Raw genomic sequence first — 18806 nt, 5'->3', positions numbered from 1 at the left:
TTGTCTTTCGAGATGAAGTAGATACAAGCACTCCACACAATTCTTAAGACAAATGATAGGAGAACCTTGCCTTCAACCTCTATTTTGCTTGTCGTCCATTGAATCTGAATTATAACCCTCAATTGTAAAATTACATTCTTTTCCCCAAAATTTTTGTGGACCAACGTCGCTTGGCAAGAGGATTTCTTCTATGTTTTAGCAGAAATGGTTGCAGTATGTCCTTCCTAGAGCTTGACACTCTGTCCTTTGCCATCAATAGGTCTTACTTTCAATTTATGTATATTCGTTCACTATTTTATCTGCTTAGGACTTCACGTGTGCTTCCAAACTTAGGCAAATATGGCCTTGAGTTGATTTTTGTCTTTTAACTTTCGTAGAACTTGTTCAAGTGTATAACTTTTGAGCTAAGCTAAAGAGTGCAAAGGGGAACAGAGCTGGCATATTTTATTGAATCGGCTCTATCTAAGATCCACCAGCCACCCCAAAAGATTATACTATGCTGTTTCAAAATTTTATGCTATTACCTTCATGCAACCAAGGACTATGCATGTAGATGCAGCTGCCCCTCAGGAACTCCGGACAGACCGGAGCAAGTTTACCAAAGACTATTTCTTGAACCGTTGAACATTAGTCTCAGTTTTCCTACTTATAAATGCTAGCATTCCTGCAAAGAAAATCGACCTTGATTGTGCTAGTTGGCTTGGTGAGAATCAGGTAAATCTTCTTCTTCCTGTAACAAGGAAAGAGAAAAGTATACGGAGAGATGCAACCCACTGTGATATGCCAATTATACTATCTTCTCAAGACAGCAGGTGAGAGCCCGTTGATCCTGAAAGCTGACTTCTTTCTATAAGCATGCTAATTGTACATGGAAGTACGTCCTCTGTTTTCCTCCTAACCCTTAATTTGTCGTCTTCAGATACCCATGACACCAATCTTCACCAAATGCGACAAGCGGAAGAAGAAAAAGAATGGAGGGAAAAGGCCTGAAGAAAACGTGAGTGCCTTTCAGGAGCTGATACGGGGCTTCTTCCAGACTGCGCCACCATGGATTATGACCAGCAATGTTACAAACCAAGGTCGAGATGAGATACTATTGCACATGGCTTAACCACTACGGAATTACCGGCTGGAACACTGAAAGGAAAGAGTGCTGAATCAAGCTTATGCATGTTGCCAATAGAGTGGATTTTTTAACCTTTTATATATGTACATTAGCAACAATTTTTCTTGTAGCTGAAAGTGTTTAAAAAAGTTATGGGCGTTTTATGTTATACACAGATTTGTAGGAATGCAATCAAAGCCCCAAAAGCTAGGCAGAGCATCAGGATTTATGTAATTAAATATTGAAGTCTACTCATGTTCGGGATGCCAAACAATATGAACCACACATGTTGAACCTGAATTGGAGAGGGAAAAAGAAAGGGGCATTGTTTAATCTGTACCATACAATAGTTATTGATCAAATTAAGGGATCACCCTGCTGCTTGAGACAGCCATTGGCCAAACAAAAAAAAAAAAAAGGCTTTTGTAGGAGGAGATGGACAAAGGGTCCCTAAAAAAAAGAATCAAAACTGAATTAATTTTTTTCTAATAGATTCGATTAAAAAAATTTTGAGGAAGAACAATAGGGATCACCTTTGTCTCATTCGCAATGCCAGTTGAAGAAAAAATGGCAGAGTGAAGTGGAAGCTACAACAAAAGAAACTTGAGGATCAGTGAAAGTCGACAAGAATGAGAGACCTTTTTTATCTTATCAGCCCTGGCATCTTGGATGCTAATACCTCAGAACCGTTGCTTTTATCTATTCCTTTTTGGCATAATTTGGTTAGGCTAACACCATCCATATATATATTGTCGGTTTCTTATTCTTTCTCTTACCCCATATTCTTTCCATGGTCTTATACAAAGTACATGTCCCTCATTGTTCTTTTTTTATCCTCATGGAAGTCCAATCAATTTTTAATAGCATTTGATGTTTTTCCTACACCCTACAAAGTGAACAAGAAAAAGGGGTCTATATCAATCCAATGAAATCAAAATGTCACGTTTGTTCTTGTGGTTCGAACAGTTTACATATGAGCATGAAACTTCTTTAATCGATCCTCAAAGACAAAGGTAGAGCTCCACTTTTAAGTTTCAGAGTCTCCATCATTCCCCCTTTCCTTGCGGTTTCATATTTGTAAGTTATATTACTATATAATTTGGCATAGGAAGCAGCTATACCTCCACGGGTCTTTGTCCATGTCAAGAAGAAAGCTGTACATTGCTCTAATTCTTATTGCCTTTCCCGCACAATCTTTTTCCAATTTTCAGCTTGTACCTACCATCACCGTATGAGCAGCTTTATGGTAACCCTGATGGGAGAAATAGAATGCAAACCACCAATTCAGGTCATAATCGAAGCTTCCATCATTACTACCCCGGAGGAGAGCCGCGGCCCTTCGATCAACAACTTTGCAGAACCATCTCCATCTTCCATCTTAACAAGGCTCCATGCAGGATATTTCAGGATAAGCCTCTCTTTCGGTGGCCAAGCTTTGTTATGGAAGATTCTGACAGAACCAAATGGTGTTCCACAGGATGCCTGGCATGTATTCCGCAAGCTCCCATCCACAGTTTGCTTGCTGCTATGGTGTCTCGCTGTTTTAACACAGATTTCACTGTCATCCGTTTACGTCCTCAGATGTTTCTTTCACTTTCACTTGGTGAAGGCAGAGTTCTCGCATCATATAGGAGTGAACTACCTCTATGCTCCTTGGATTTCATGGCTTATCTTGCTCCAATCTGCACCTATTGTTTTCCCAAATAGTATTTACTACCTGGTTCTCTGTTGGATCTTTATCACTCCCTTGGCAATGCTTGATATCAAAATCTATGGACAGTGGTTTACGACAGAGAAACGGTTTCTATCAATAATGGCAAATCCAACGAGCCAGATATCGGTTATAGGGAACTTGGTAGCTGCTCGAGCTGCAGCAAGGATGGGGTGGAAAGAGAGTGCAGTTTGTATGTGGTCACTCGGTATGGTGCACTACTTAGTACTCTTTGTTACACTCTATCAGCGTTTATCAGGTGGCAACTGCTTTCCTCTGATACTAAGGCCAACCTTTTTCCTGTTCTTTGCTGCACCGAGCATGGCGAGTTTAGCTTGGAACTCCATTACAGGAGCTTTTGACACCACGTCTAAGATGCTGTTTTTCCTCTCTCTGTTCCTCTTCATGTCTCTGGTAAATTTAACTTCCGCATGGTAATTGAAAATTAACTTATTCAAAGAAAATCTAAATTTTCCCCTTTTTTTCAAAAAGCATTTTCTTTAATTTTACAGCAACCCTAAGATATGGATCTTGATATTTTATCGTATTTGTAAATGCAACGACCTGGTATTTGATCCCAATGGTTAGCTGTTGTAGATTAATTTTGACAGTTGGAATATATTAATATAGTAATTGGTTGCTTGTTTTACAGGCTTGCAGGCCATCTCTTTTCAAGAAATCTATGAGGAAATTCAATGTTGCATGGTGGGCTTACTCATTCCCATTAACCTTCCTTGCCCTGGCTGCTGCTGAATACGCACAAGAGGTTAAAGGTCATGTAGCAGCTGTATTAATGCTTTTGTTATCAGTACTGTCACTTCTGGTTTTTCTTGGCTTAATGCTGCTCACAGCTGCCAACGCCAACCGGCTGTTAGGTGAAACTGATCCCATGGAGAGTTTCTCCAGTAATCTAAAATCAAGGACTTGAGCCAGAGAAACAAGTGGAAGATGAAGCGATAGTTGAATGCAACCAGAAACACACATCAATCAGAAGTTGATTTTCATGGTTTTTGTGAGCATAGTTTCTTTTGATAAGCACACCCAGCAATACCAATAACTCTATTACCAAAGAGTTTGTTGGTTAACAAGTCCTGCCCGGGTCATGTAAGCTATTACCGGAAAAAACATCAGTAGCAAAACTTTTCTAGCATTAGAAATCTTACAATGTTTTACAATATGTCAAGTCAAAATTCATCCATTATGCTTCAACATTTCAATTCTACTCAAATCAAACACATCAAGCCCAAAACAGAACAAAGAGAAGCTAATTTCTCTAACCTTTTTTTTTCCTTGGATCTTTTTCTGTCCACACTTTAAAATAATACATGAATGACAACTAAACTGCAACCAACAAATCCATTACAAAACTCTTGAATAACTAAATTGAAAAATGATAATGAAACTGAAAATCATTTTGCAAGAGGTGCGATCAGTTCCTTAGGTATTCTTCTTACTACCTGAACGTGACAATCGCTGGTCCAAAGATTGCAACTGATTCCGAAGGTTTTGGTTCTCCTCAAGCAACCGATCATACTCAAGAAGAAAACCTTCAGATTGTTTCCTTAAAGCAACTGCATTGGCTTCTGCAGCATTCATCTCTTTTGTCTTTGTCTCAAGATCAGACTCCAGCTGCTTAAATTTTGCCCGTAGAGCGGTTACTTCTTCCTCCAAGGCTTTAACTTCGTTTGAGCCACCAGGTTTTACATCCTCAAAGCCTCGACCTTGTTTCTTGGCAGCCTCCATGTTCTTCCTTCGTAGTCGAAGTTCTCTGATATAATGGTGTAATCTGTCTATCATTAGTGCTAGGAATAGTGATGCCCCTGCAATAAGTTACCCCCAACATTAAAACACAAGTCTAACAGATTAAAAGGAAGTGACAGCCCTAGGAAATTCAAGCTGAGTTAAGAAGACAGTACTAAAAAATCACAATTACAACCAATATAAGAAGTTCAGAACCATAAAAATCGAGAGAGAAATGAAAAATGAACTCTTGTGCTTGAATATGCTGCCAGAGGCAAACAATCCAGCGTCACAAAGCAGTCTGTTTACATCAAGGCCAAGAACAGAGTCACATTTTCCAGCTGCACCATCTTTGAAGATTAACAATGAAATCCATTCTGGGAATATTTATGAATGCAGCATTAGAATTTAGAATCTATTAAATGAAAAAAGAGTACTGGCTAGCTTCGTTGTTAGACTACTTATGTGTTTAGAACAAGAACCTTATTTTTTCAACAGGATAAAAGCAAGGACTACCCTTTAATTACAAATTTCATTTAATCTTCAGCCAATTGAGCCAAAGGAGAAGAAACCAAAGAAGCAACTGACTCAAAAATCACAACTATTTTTTCTTTTTCTTCTGAAAAATCACAACTTTCTTCTCTTTATAATGGCAAAACAGCAGGCATTCTAATAACGAAAATCAGACAACAAATATCAACAAGGATTCAGAATTTCAAATGGTAAGATAGAAGAAAGTAAGATCCCAACAAAAATGAAAAATTCACGGAAATTAACAATCACCGGGCTAGATTTAGAAAGAATTGAAGAGAAGAATGAATTACCCATGAGAGTAGCTTCAAGAAGATGCTTGGCCATGAGAACCTGGTCCGTTGGATTAGCCGCTCCGTCATCGATCCAACGCTTCTGGATCTTCATCATGCTGTACACGCTTGACATCATCACCACGGAAACCGTTCCCGCCACCGTCTTAACCATCACAGGGCCTCGTCCCCGCTTGACCCGATCCAAACCCATTATCACCAGCTTCCTTAACGGCGTCTTGAACGATAATACAACGATCACCGCCATCTCTGAGAACACCACCATGAACAATAACTGAATCATCTTTAAAAATATCTCTCCACAGGAATACCCCCAAAGAAAGAAAAGTCAAAACTTAAAAGTCAAATGATTTGTTCCTTATAATTGGAGAGTGTAAGTGAATATTCTGAATCTGCAGTGCACGGAATCAGTGAGAGATTGGGAGCTGAAGAAGAAGATGATGAGGAAAGGAAGAAGGAAAAGGACTGCAACTCCCGTCAACAACGTCGATTTTGATCTTTAAGTATTTTTAGTTATTTTCAAAATGACCCCTTATCTTTCAGTTTATTCGATTTCTGTCTTACTTTTATTTCTTTCCCGAAATTTGGGACATCTTACTTTTCCTTATTACCTGAAAGTAAGCTTTTTAGCTTTTTCTCTGTTTTAAAAATAAAATAAATTAAATAAAAAAAAGAAAAGGTTAAAAATCAATCCTTAAGGTCTAAGCATTCTCATTGTGTCCTCAACCTCAAACTCTCATTATTAGCTTATTAAGATATGATACAAAACAATAATTAATTATTATTATGTAGATATATAGATATAAAATTTCAAAAAAGAATGTTCTAATTTAATAACTCCATTACCGAGTAAATATTACTTCTTCCGTTCTTTTTTTGTATTCATATTATTTTTGAGAAATTTCAGATTTTTAGGCACCGAATACTCTCTTTTTTTTATATTAAAATTTTATTTTTATTATTTTTTATATCTTTATATTGAAATTATTGATGATATTAAAAGGGATTAACCCATATACAATGATGAGACATAATGGTGAATCAATATTTCTTGCCGTGAACTTGTTAACATTTATGAAGTGAAATAAACAAACCTAACCCTAAACAAATTAAACAGCTGTGTTCCTAAGGTTTGATGGAGGAGGAGGAAGGAGGTCATGTGCCCACGTGGGAAGTGTCATGTGTGATTGGAGAAAAGGAAAAGCACTTCTCTCATTTTCTTTAACAAGGATCCATCCCATTAAGCAAGCATGGTTGAGTAGCCATGTCCATATCCTTGATGGGTGTTGCCAAACCACTAGCCTATATAACTATGAGCAACCACATCACCTTTTTGGCCTTTGCAGGACCAATAGGTGTAGGTCAAGCTTAAATAATAAATCCCTCAAATCTATTTTTTATCCACTTGATATATGACATAATTTGATTATGATTTGATTATATAATCAAGTCACCTACCACGTTATATACAACGTAAACAAAAAATATCAATTAATATTAGGTGTTACAGTTATTATTTTTCATTAAAATTTATATGAATAAGAATCAAACGATAAACGTTTATTTAAATATAACAAATGAATAAAAGTTTAACTACATAAATTGATATAATTTAGAAACTTCTTTCATACTTAAGTCCGAACGATATTATAGATATCTTTAAAGATAATTTCACGTATTTTATACTTTTTCGAACCATTCTAAAAGATAATTTCATGATAAAATTCATAGTAGAACTTTATATCAAAACACATACCTTCTTTAAATGAAACAAAACAACTAGATATGGATGTAATTAACTATAATAATGATGTTTAAAGAGAACATTTAAAAATCTCAATCGTTAGGATTGGATTTAAATTGTATTAGTGAAATGGAGTTGAATTCTTTAATGGGGGATAGTGTGTTCACAAAGAGTCAAAGAGTGCCAACTGATTAATTAACCCTTTTCTAAAATGTACCTTTACTCTTAGTTCCTATATGTAATATGACCATATGAACGTGTCGATATGGTCTCGAAATGATTAAAAAAAGAAAGTGTCGGTCAGGTTAAGCAGGCTTGCATGCAGCTCAATAAAAATATGGCAAGTGAGCAAAAGGTCGGTTTAGTTAATTCGGCTAAGATGTTTTTATAATTAAATTAATTTAATATAATTAAAAAATTAATCAAAAACAGGTGTTACTCGATTAACTGAATTAATTAATTAATTAAATTTTATTAATTCAATTGGTAGTCAAATTAATTAAAATTTTTTATTTAGATAAAAGTGGATTAATGATGAATAGTGAAGCTCACAAAATGGGAATTGTGTGTATGGACAAAATTTTTTGTCATGTTAGAAGATTTATGTACAAGAACATATATAGATCAGGCTAATTACTTTCTGATGAGCATATCTTTAAAATAGCTTGCTAGCAAATTCTTCAGTTGCTTCCCTAGATGATGCCGCAAGATTCTTGAGCTCTGATAGGCTCCTTCCTAGCTGTAAAGCTACCTTCATTTCAAGAATTTCTCCATTTTCTCTTCTCTCAACTTCTCTCTCATCTGTGTTTGACATTATGCTCTCTTCAATGAGCTTGAAGAAGCCGGCATTGCTGCGGTACATCTCGAACACCATTCCCACTTGGCCGCCATGTTCCATTGAGTTCACGATGGTTGCCATCGCACCTGCTATGACTCCCATCATCACAGGCCATGGAGAAGGAGTACTGCCCACAAAGGAAGACCCCAAAGCCCCTAAAAGGGTTAGTAAGGGACCAGAAATTGCCAAGACTTTGTTGAGTTTTAGTGCTTTGTTACCCAACCTTATGTACTCAGCGAAGTCTTTCTTCTCCAAAACCCCAAGAACTTGACTCATTTCCTCCTCCAGCTTCCTGTTCCAGCCATTATTTCCTTCTATATTCCCACCAGGTCTTTGTTTTCGCTTTTGTTGCGGCCACCACCTTGCAGGTTCAACCTTTGACGGGAATTTTTCAAGCATAGCACCTAGTAGAGGAAGTGGATATGCCTTATCGATAGCTAAAACTTTTTCAATTGCTTCATTAACATCGTTAATATCATGTGTGCCAAGAGACATCGTTGTTTGAATTTGACTATGAAGGTGCTTGAATAATCTTGCAGCATTTCTTTGTTCTTCAGCGAGCTGGGATGGTTGAATCTTGTTCATCATTACCGACAAGCCCGTGGCTGCTACGTAAAGCACAGTGGAAGAGAGCTTGAGTGCCACGAGGGGAGCCATTGCTGCATTTGTGGCTGCTAGTCCAGCCATGGTGGCAGCAGTGAGAGTCATGGCATTGATGGAAGTCAAAAGGAGGTGATTCCAGTTGTCACGCTGCTCTCCAATGTTCTTATGCATCTCCACCCTATCCGCAACAGCCTCCATAACTGCATAAAGCTTGGCGATCACCTGAGGATCAGAAGATTTCGTGTCATGTCTCGAACAATGTTGGGTTTTCGGGCTAGAAACGGAATACCTTTCCAGGAGGGTAGTAGTATCAACTGTATAAGCACCGTTTCTCCTTTCAAAATCCTCAACCAAACCTCTACCAGAATGCTTTGGGAGAGAGACAGGCCCCATGAGGACCCTTGGTGCATTACCACGACGATAATGCGACGAAGGCAAACTCTTTGAAAACAACAGGCTTGAAACTCCAACAGCTGCCATGGCAGTGTTGGATTTGGCTTCTCAATCTGAATTGTATACTGATATGGCTTTCAGAAATTGTAGTTATATTTCACACTAGTTAGGTTGCATTTCATTGGGAGAAACAAAGGGTAGAAAAAGTCTAATCCTTGAAACTTGAAAGTTTGAACAAGATCTCTTGGCTTAGAAATTAGACCCCTTCTCAAACTGATGGGTCTTGGCACCTGGGTTTCCTTCGCTGACTTTCAACGGTAATAACGAGTAATAAAACTTGAAACAGACAACCGCCTCGGGACCAAAGTGTTTTGTCTTGGCTCTTGCACAACAGAAAGTATTACTCCCAAAATGCCGAAACGGGTCCATGGTAGAATTATTTATTTTTAACGGTGATTTAGTCAAATTATTCATGTGGTGAACTACAAATTAATCCTGTGTGTGGATTCAAGGTATATTCTGGGATTTTAAAATTCTGCAAAAAATCTTTTCCGCAAGTTTGTCAAACGTTGTTAATATCATTTCATTTATCTCTGGAATGTTCAATATATCACTTCACCATGATATCATTCTTCGGCTAGTGTGATTGAATCTTGACAATCTCTCTCTGCTTGAAATTATCCTTTAATTTTCTTGCATTCCCTTCATACATTTAATCAAGAAACCTAATTTGTCTATCAAATTCCTAGTCTACAAATAGCTATGGCTGACAAATTTTTGGTTGAAAGATAACCCCTGAACGACCCCGTTTTGAGGAAGAGAAAAGGAGAAAAAGACAGGGACGAGAATAGAAGGAGACGTTGCTGATTCACATCTCTTGAATGCAAGGAAAGGAAATATTAGGCCATAACATCATCATCAAGCCATTTCAATAAATGATTCTGTGGCATGAAACTTAGATTCTGAAATGCTATTGCTTAGCAAAGCACTGAAGTCAAGATCAAGCTAATTAACTAATCAAACTTTCCACCAAGATAGTTGGTAATGAGATTTTACATTAATGTTTATGAGCTCATAGTTGCACAGAATAAGCTGCAAGCTACATAAAATGAGCTTATGATATGGATTGCAAAGCTAGCATTATTAATCATCCAAATGAATCAAAAGGTTTCCGATCATTCATTCACTCTTGGGCAACGCCATAGATCTTGCCCGTAGATTCAGAAATATTCCCCTGAAAAATGAATAGTAAAAGAATAAGAAAAAAAATCACCTTGTTAGTAAATTTATACATATTTTCAGTGTGGAAGTAAAGAGGGAAGGAACCAAAGTTTTTACCAGCAAAATGCAATGAGGCTACTGAAAATAACACGGAACTGCAGCGGCACATATTGGTGGTTTATCCATCCCACAGCCGGCCAGAACTGCAATTACATTCAGTTAGGTTCTACGTCAAGGGCTCATCTTTTCACATTAATAAACTATTATACTCAGAATGGGAATGAAGCAATACCGTCCATGCAGTCAACTGTACTTTGGGATACTCCTTTTTGATTCTAGTTTTCACATGCACCCAGGGTCTTCCTGCATTTCACATTTTCATTTAAACTACAAAGAAACAGCTGTTCCCTGTACTCAGAGAGGAGGCAAGGAAACTAAATCATGTTCAATCCCTCTCTCTAAATCATACTTTCTAATGTTATCTTGCATTAGATTATGGCTTCATTTTTGGGCATGATTTCGCCACAAATCTTAAACAGTCATCAAAATTAAAGGATAGTCCAGGGAAACAGTTTAGAAATAGTCTCTTCGCCCACCTAACATGTACATAATCTAACATCTGACTTACCCTCGACGACCACCCCATAGTAAATCATGAAAAGCAAATTGTTACAAGGAGAAGATGTCAACTGTTCCAGCACCACCTGATAAATTTGATTCAGCATTAGACCCTTTGCTATGGAACTCAGCAAGAAGAATCGAGTTGATTGATTGAATTCAATACGATTTCCAATTCAAATTTATTTGATAATTGGAGAAATGAGTGTGTAACGTACCTTCTTGGCAACAGTTTTGGAATCATTCTTCCCCTTGAAAATTTTATCCAGTAATATATACGTGTAGTGTCCAAATGGCCCAAGATAAGCAAATCCAAAGAGCTGCATTCAGCTATGGCTGCGTTAGACGATTGCAAAAGCATATATGGAACTAGTCCTTCTGATGAACCCAAACAATCACAAAATTTCCCCTTCCTCTCATTTGCAACTCCTCTTCTTGCCACATAAATAAAGTCCCAATTACATTCTAATTTTACCCAAATTTCCTAAAAAAAATCTCTTAACATACATCAGTGATTCGATTTCAATTCATTTAACCAAATGTTCTGAAACAGAGCAATACTAAGGTGAACATGGTTTCCACCCATCAATTTGATAAAAAGAAAAAACCCCAGAATTAGAAAGACTGAATCAAGTAATCAACCACCTTCAATCCAAATAAAGAGAAGATCTTTTACCATTTTTAGAACAAGGCGTCTCAGCTGAAGCTTGGGTATTCCAGAAAGCTTCTGAGAAACAGTGTCACTAATCCCTGACAAAACCGCAGCCGTAATTGCCTGCAACAGTTCAATTTCATTCCTCTTTTCAATCTATAAATCTCAAAATAAGCTCTTTCAACATGCAACCAAAAAAAAACAAACAAAATGGGGATTACCTTGGTTCTCAAGGGGTGACTCTGAAGTTGTGACACATATTTCTGCAATCCCTTCTTTGCTACCGAACCCATTTCTTCTTCCCTACTGCTGATTTCTTCGGAATTCGACTGAGTGTGTATGTGTGTGTGTGTTTGAGCAGTCGATGATATTTCCAAACCCAAAAGGGTCAGACAAAGCTAAAGTGATGATTGCTTGTGGGACGACGCTTTGGTAATGTTCCCCTCGTGGGCTGGTCGAGGTAGTTAGATGGGCGGCGATTGTCCGATCATTTTGGAGGGTAGAATCTGGTAGTAGTGAAATCGGGCGGTTCAGCATATTACTTAAGCATATTCGTTTTCCCATTTTGTCCCTCAGCGGTTTGGGCTGCTCTGCCTTTTGTCTATAAGCTCTTGGGCTGCTGGGGTTCGAGGTTCTTGTGGTACGGCTGGGGCATTGTTGGAAAGACAAAAAGTCAACGAGTTTAGAAATTTTTAATTATTAATTTAATCTCCAATTATGTTTTGTATTAATTGCCAAATTAAAGTTAACTTTTTCTAATCTTTTATAGCTTATCTCCACTCGTTTACATGTGTTAGATTCACACGTGCAATCTCTAATTTCCACGTACTTTTTTTTAATGAAAGATGTCCTTTAGTCGATCAAAAGTTAAGGTAACGACTATGAGTTTGATATATTTTATATTAGAATTTAACTTTTTTTATAAATTTTTAATATAAAAAATAAAAAATTACATGCTTCAAAATGATAAAAAATTTATTTTGAGACATTTCAAGAGAAAAAATAAACAATGAAAACGGGACAAAAAGAGCATTATTTTGAATAGAGATTAAGACTTAGCAATTTATATATGACATAGCAACATCACATGAACACGATACGAGTTTAAGCGGGTTTGGATTTAGGCTAATAATGATTAGCATATTAATCATCTCGACTCGATTAAGATAAAAGTAAATCACTTTTTAATTGTGTCAAATTTGTTTAACTCATCTAAGACATGATTAGCTAATTGTATTATTATGTAATCGTATAACCTGTGACTTGTTTATTATCTATTTATTTAATCTCGTTCACGTGTCGTGTAGATACATTTAGTATATGACTAAGAACTATTTATTTGTTCATATAAATAGTAATAATTTTATAATTGTTACGTTTTATTGATATTGAATTTTATTATATATATTTGATAAATATTATGATATATATAATTTTTTATTGTAAATTTGAATAATATAATCATATTTTACTTGTGCATATTTCATTTTAATTATATTAATCGTATTAATCGTGTAAACAGGTCATAAATCGTATAAATTTTAATCATGTTAATCGTGTCGTGCTTTACAAAATTTGCTCAACGCATTTAATAAATGTGTTAACTGTGTTATGTCATGCTACATGTTTATTAAACGTATCATTTACGTACTTAAAATTCTGACACAATTAATTAATCGTGTCATGTTTGTATTTATTTATATAATTATTAATACGTTATGTTTACACGACATAATTAAGACACGGATATACAAATTGTCAAATCTAATAAACATACATACTTGACAAGAATAAAATGTCCGTACTCATATATCATGATACACGTAAGTAATTACTCAAGTAATATCATTGATTATGTGATTTGGAATTAAGAAAAGCAAAATATTTGCAGTTGGTACCATGATATAACAAAGTTCCAAATTCCAACATAAGACAAAATTTGATAGGTCCATTTATTTATTTGTTTATGGAAATATGAAAACTTTCACAAAAAGAAAAAGACCCAAAATCTCAAAGATACATATGCATATGAAAAGGTATAGACTGGGTTTTGTCAATGACTTGTGATTTAGGTTTGAGGATGAAGAAGCAAATTTATGAACAAAGAAAAGAAATATATGCTTTCAAAATCGTAACATCTCGATCAAAGAGACAAAAAGGTCAAAAACATGTTTTTGTAGTCCATGAAAAATATTGAAAGTAAGACCTACGTTATCTAAATGTATCCGAAGAATGAGTTTGGGAGGTTCATCTCACGCGGTACGTAAAAAGATTTGAAAGTATATACAAAATTAAAAAGAAATAAGGTAGAAGATATTATTGGAAGTCATCTGCATAACGTGAATATTAGATATTAGGCTACTTCATGCTGTGATCTCAAACCATAAAGTGTGTAAAGCAAAGGCAAAAGGAGGTTTTAATACCGTAATTGACCGCACCTGTAAGTGTAGGGACGGAAAAAGCTTGGGACCGCAGCCTGTGATGCAAACCATTTGACCCCATCTATTCAAGAAATGGAGTTCTTACAGAAATGAGGAGATGTTTTACCACGTCTGATGCCAAGATCCCGAGGCCAAACAGGAAACAATCTTTGCAATGGAAAATTATGAGAACGAACAGGTCAGCCGAAAGGCCTAGTCAATTCAACCAGTCAGTCAACATTTTCCCAAACCTGACCTGACCTGACCTGACCTGATCGTATCAGTTACCATCGTTGGCCTGTTGGTTGCTATAAATAAGACTCGAATCCCCCCCTCACCTTTCATCTACAAAATCTCACAACCATCTTTCCTTTGCTCGAAAATCCACGTCCTAACTTCCTGATTTCCTCCAACAGACGCTTACGTATTGACAATCAGAAGAGATCTTAAAGAAAGAACGCTGTCACATGGCTTCTTTACAGGCTTCTAACCTTGTGCTGTCTTCTTCTTCAAAGCAAATCCATGCTGCTATATCTGTCCCTAAGCTTCCATCAATCCGGCTTTCAGTTCCAAAAGTACCAGCAACCAAAGTGTTGTCTGAGCAATTGAATACTAGGGAGGGGTTCATCAACACAATCCCAGTTGAGAAGAATGTCACTAGGACAACTTTGGTTCAAGAAAGCTCGTCCCTTTCCAGGGCTACTGTTCAGCTTTATGCTCTCTTAGAGGCTGTTGCTGATAGAGTGGAGATGCACATCAACATCGGCGAACAACGTGAAAACTGGAATACCCTTCTGCTTAATTCCATTAACATGATCACTCTCACTGCCGCAACCATGGCTGGCGTCACAGCAACAGGCGGCGCTGGGGTTTCTATTTTGGGTTTGAAGTTGGCATCCACTGTCTTGTTCTCCGCAGCCACGGGGATGTTGGTTATGATGAACAAGATCCAACCCTCACAACTTGTGGAAGAGCAACGTAACGCAACAAGATTGTTTAAGCAGCTTCAGAGCCAAATACAAACCCTACTCGCTGTTGGTTCTCCAAGCAAAGATGACGTGAAAGATGCTATGGAGAAAGTCTTGGCCCTTGATAAAGCTTACCCTCTTCCCTTGCTTGGTGTAATGCTTGAAAAATTCCCAAAAAGTTTGGAGCCTGCTGTTTGGTGGCCTAAAAACCAGTCTCCAAAAACAAACAAATCACAAGAAACAAAGCACTTCAATAGAAAGGTAGAGAACAATGGATGGACCGAAGAGCTAGAAACAGAAATGAGAGAAATCGTTGAGGTGATTAAGAGAAAAGACAGTGAAGATTATGAGAGACTAGGCAACAAGGTATTAAAGATCAACAAAGTTTTAGCTAAATCAGGGCCATTACTAACTGGAATTGCAGCTCTAGGGTCTGCCTTCATGGGGTCTTCCCATGGGCCCTGGGCAGCAATAGTGGCAGCTGTTGCAGGAGCTTTAGCGTCAGCTGTCAACACTTTTGAGCACGGTTGCCAAGTTGGTATGGTGTTTGAGATGTACAGAAACAATGCCGGCTTCTTCAAACTCGTGCAGGAATCAATCGAATCAAACCTCGACGAAAATGATGAGGAGAAAAGAGAGAATGGGGAATTGCTGGAAATGAAGGTGGCATTGCAGTTGGGAAGAAGCTTATCCCAGCTGAGAGATCTAGCCAAGAAATCCAGTTATTCTCGTGTAGAAGGAAGCCCCATTGATGAATTTGCAAGCAAGCTCTTCTAATCAAGATTCATCCGAACATGTGCATATCTACAAGGAAATTCTTTGATTCATTTAACCACTGAAATTATTTTTTGTATAATTTTGTAACATGATTCAAAATAGGTAGAATCTTGAATATACTTGGTGTATAGAAATTAATGTACCCATGTATAATTTTTTGTTCTCAAAAATTCGATTCTGAGATATAAATTCAAATACTCAGTCTATTTTTCTTTGTCCATTTTTTTCTTTTTGAAATGTCTCAAAATAAATTTTTCTCCTTTCTAGTGATTTAATATATTTACTTTTATATTATAAATTTATTTTACATGTTATTTTTTCATATAAAAAAGAATTAAACATCTATATTATAAAAACATTTTCAAACTTTAATATAAAATAATGAAAATCAAAATTTTTTATCATAATTTTCTTGAAAATTAAAGAGATAAGACAAAAGGCTGAAGGAGTATATGAATTATAAATGCTTTTGATGTTTGTGGTCTTGCCTTTCTAAACAAAATACGAATTATGATTGATTAAATGCATTATTCATGCTTCTTATCTACTCAATATAAATATTATGCTTTGGTATTTTCTTTTTGGGTGAAAGATATATTTTGCTTTGATCTCAAACTATAAAATTTGTAGAGCAAGGCATTAAACATTCACCTTATAATTTTTTTCTCAAATTTTAATATCAAATCCATTAAAATCAAAATTATTGTACTAATATTTGGAAAAATCAAATAGAGATAAAAGAAAAAGAAACTGAAGAAGTACGCACATGCATTATGATTGATTAAATGCATGAATAATGCACGTCACCTTTTAATACGTTAATCTATACCACACTTGGAGAAAAAATTTTAAGTTTTAATATAAAATTTAACAAAATCAAAGTTTTTAATCTTAATTTTATAAGAATCAATTTATTTTAAAATTAAAGATGAATAAAGGAAAAGAGAACCAAAGAAAATATGCATTAATGCTTTATTCATGCAGGCATGTTTAGGTTTTAATGTGTCAATTGACCACACTTGGAGTGTAGGGTAGGAAATAGACTGCGCTGCCTACCATTTGACGCCACCGTTAAAGAAATCGAGCTCTTGCCCCGTGACGCAAAAGCCATGAGTTCTTTTACCACGTCTGAAGCCAAGACACAGAGCCAAAACAGGAAACAATCTTTGCAATGGAAAATTATGAGAGCGAACAGGTCAGCCGTAAGGCCTAGTCAATTCAATCAGTCAGTCAATATTTCCCCAAGCCTGACCTGACCTGATCGTGTCAGTTGTGGTTCGTTGGCCTGTTGGTTGCTATAAATATGCTCGAATCCCCTCCTCACCTTTCATCTACAAAATCTCAAACTTTATTTCCTTTGCTCGAAAACCCACATTTTAACTTCCTGATTTCCTCCAACGGACGCTTCGTACAGATTAAGAAACAGAAGAGATCTTAAAGAAAGAACGCCGTCACATGGCTTCTTTGCAGGCTTCTAATTTTGTGCTGTCTTCTTCTTCAAAGCAAATCCATGCTGCTATATCTGTCCCAAAGCTTCCATCAATCCGGCTTTCAGTTCCAAAAGTACCAACCAGAGTGTTGTCTGATGAATTGAATACTAGGGATGGGTTCATCAACACAATCCCAGTTGAAAAGAATGTCACTAGGACAACATTGGTTCAAGAAAGCTCGTCAGTTTCAATGGCCACCGTTCAGCTTTATGCTATTTTAGAGGCTGTTGCTGATAGAGTGGAGATGCACAGCAACATCGGCGAACAACGCGAAAACTGGAATACCCTTCTGCTTAATTCCATTAACATGATCACTCTCACTGCCGCAACCATGGCTGGCGTTACAGCAACAGGCGGAGCTGGGGTTTCTATTTTGGGTTTGAAGTTGGCATCCACTCTCTTGTTCTCCGCAGCCACGGGAATGTTGGTTATGATGAACAAGATCCAACCCTCACAACTTGTGGAAGAGCAACGTAACGCAACAAGATTGTTTAAGCAGCTTCAGAGCCAAATACAAACCTTACTCGCTATTGGCTCTCCAAGCAAAGGTGACGTGAAAGATGCTATGGAGAAAGTCTTGGCCCTTGATAAAGCTTACCCTCTTCCCTTGCTTGGTGTAATGCTTGAAAAATTCCCAGAAAGTTTGGAGCCTGCTGTTTGGTGGCCTAAAAACCAGTCTCCAAAAACAAACAAATCACAAGAAACAAAGCATTTCAATAGAAAGGTAGACAACAATGGATGGACCGAAGAGCTAGAAACAGAAATGAGAGAAATCGTTGAGGTGATTAAGAGAAAAGACAGCGAAGATTATGAGAGACTAGGCAACAAGGCATTGAAGATCAACAAAGTTTTAGCTAAATCAGGGCCATTACTAACTGGAATTGCAGCTCTAGGGTCTGCCTTCATGGGGTCTTCCAATGGGCCCTGGGCAGCAATAGTGGCAGCTGTTGCAGGAGCTTTAGCTTCAGCTGTCAACACTTTTGAGCACGGCGGCCAAGTTGGTATGGTGTTTGAGATGTACAGAAACAATACCGGCTTCTTCAAACTCGTGCAGGAATCAATCGAATCAAACCTCGACGAAAATGATGTGGAGAAAAGAGAAAATGGGGAGTTGTTGGAAATGAAGGTGGCATTGCAGTTGGGAAGAAGCTTATCCCGGCTGAGAGATCTAGCCAAGAAATCCAGTTATTCTCGTATTGAAGGAAGCCCCATTGATGAATTTGCAAGCAAGCTCTTCTAATCTAGATTCATCACAACATGTGTATATCTTAAGGGAAATTCTTTAATTCTTTGATTCATTTCACCACTGAATTCTTTGTACAATTTTGTAACATGATCCAAAATAGGTTAAATCTTGAATATACTTCATGTATAGAAATTAATCAATGTACATCTTTTTGTTCTCAAAAATATGATTTGGAGATATAAATTCAAATACTCCCTTCACCTTTTTTCTTATCCATTTTTTTATTTTTGAGATGTCTCCTAATAAAGTCTTTTTTTTCATTTTTTTTAGACACTTAATATTATAATTTTTTTTTTTGTATATTCAAAAGAAGTGAGTGGATCCACCTTCATAGGGGATCCAAAGGTTTGAGAACAAAGCATACAAATATAAACTGAACAACACCTAATGGCCAAGTGATTGCCGTAAAACATCAATCTCGTTGAAAATATACAATTATCTCATAATCTCTTATAT

At 36.8% G+C, this 18806-nt stretch overlaps 6 protein-coding genes across 7 annotated transcripts; 3 read left to right on the top strand and 3 right to left on the bottom strand.

Annotated features, from left to right (window-relative positions):
- LOC18597187 (S-type anion channel SLAH4) lies at window positions 2061-3865 on the top strand. 2 transcript variants are annotated; one of them, XM_018123964.1, is made up of 3 exons: window positions 2066-2118; window positions 2317-3230; window positions 3469-3865. In XM_018123964.1, the coding sequence occupies exons 2-3, from the start codon at window positions 2337-2339 to the stop codon at window positions 3742-3744; spliced, it is 1170 nt and encodes a 389-aa protein (XP_017979453.1). In that variant the 5' UTR covers window positions 2066-2118; window positions 2317-2336; the 3' UTR covers window positions 3745-3865. The 2 variants fall into 2 exon arrangements, with proteins under 2 accessions (XP_007026130.1, XP_017979453.1); XM_007026068.2 differs by having other exon boundaries at window positions 2061-3230.
- Window positions 3994-5875, bottom strand: LOC18597186. Its single transcript, XM_007026067.2, has 2 exons — window positions 5381-5875; window positions 3994-4636 (listed from the first exon to the last, which is right to left on the bottom strand). The coding sequence occupies exons 1-2, from the start codon at window positions 5661-5663 to the stop codon at window positions 4254-4256; spliced, it is 666 nt and encodes a 221-aa protein (XP_007026129.2). The 5' UTR covers window positions 5664-5875; the 3' UTR covers window positions 3994-4253.
- On the bottom strand, window positions 7780-9045 carry LOC18597185 (probable F-box protein At4g22030). The gene has a single exon (XM_007026066.2). The coding sequence runs from the start codon at window positions 9043-9045 to the stop codon at window positions 7780-7782; it is 1266 nt and encodes a 421-aa protein (XP_007026128.2).
- On the bottom strand, window positions 9841-12023 carry LOC18597184 (peroxisomal membrane protein PMP22). The gene is made up of 7 exons (XM_007026064.2): window positions 11671-12023; window positions 11474-11572; window positions 11016-11117; window positions 10808-10883; window positions 10472-10542; window positions 10297-10382; window positions 9841-10192 (listed from the first exon to the last, which is right to left on the bottom strand). The coding sequence occupies exons 1-7, from the start codon at window positions 11740-11742 to the stop codon at window positions 10138-10140; spliced, it is 561 nt and encodes a 186-aa protein (XP_007026126.2). The 5' UTR covers window positions 11743-12023; the 3' UTR covers window positions 9841-10137.
- LOC18597183 (probable F-box protein At4g22030) lies at window positions 13990-15789 on the top strand. The gene has a single exon (XM_007026063.2). It carries the CDS (start codon window positions 14337-14339, stop codon window positions 15612-15614), a length of 1278 nt encoding a protein of 425 aa, XP_007026125.2. The 5' UTR covers window positions 13990-14336; the 3' UTR covers window positions 15615-15789.
- On the top strand, window positions 17070-18437 carry LOC18597182 (probable F-box protein At4g22030). The gene has a single exon (XM_018123004.1). It carries the CDS (start codon window positions 17070-17072, stop codon window positions 18342-18344), a length of 1275 nt encoding a protein of 424 aa, XP_017978493.1. The 3' UTR covers window positions 18345-18437.

This window comes from Theobroma cacao, chromosome 6 (assembly GCF_000208745.1).
Source record: "Theobroma cacao cultivar B97-61/B2 chromosome 6, Criollo_cocoa_genome_V2, whole genome shotgun sequence".
Taxonomy (NCBI): domain Eukaryota; kingdom Viridiplantae; phylum Streptophyta; class Magnoliopsida; order Malvales; family Malvaceae; genus Theobroma; species Theobroma cacao.
Note: the sequence above shows the minus strand (reverse complement) of the source record. Positions and strands in the feature narration are given on the sequence as shown.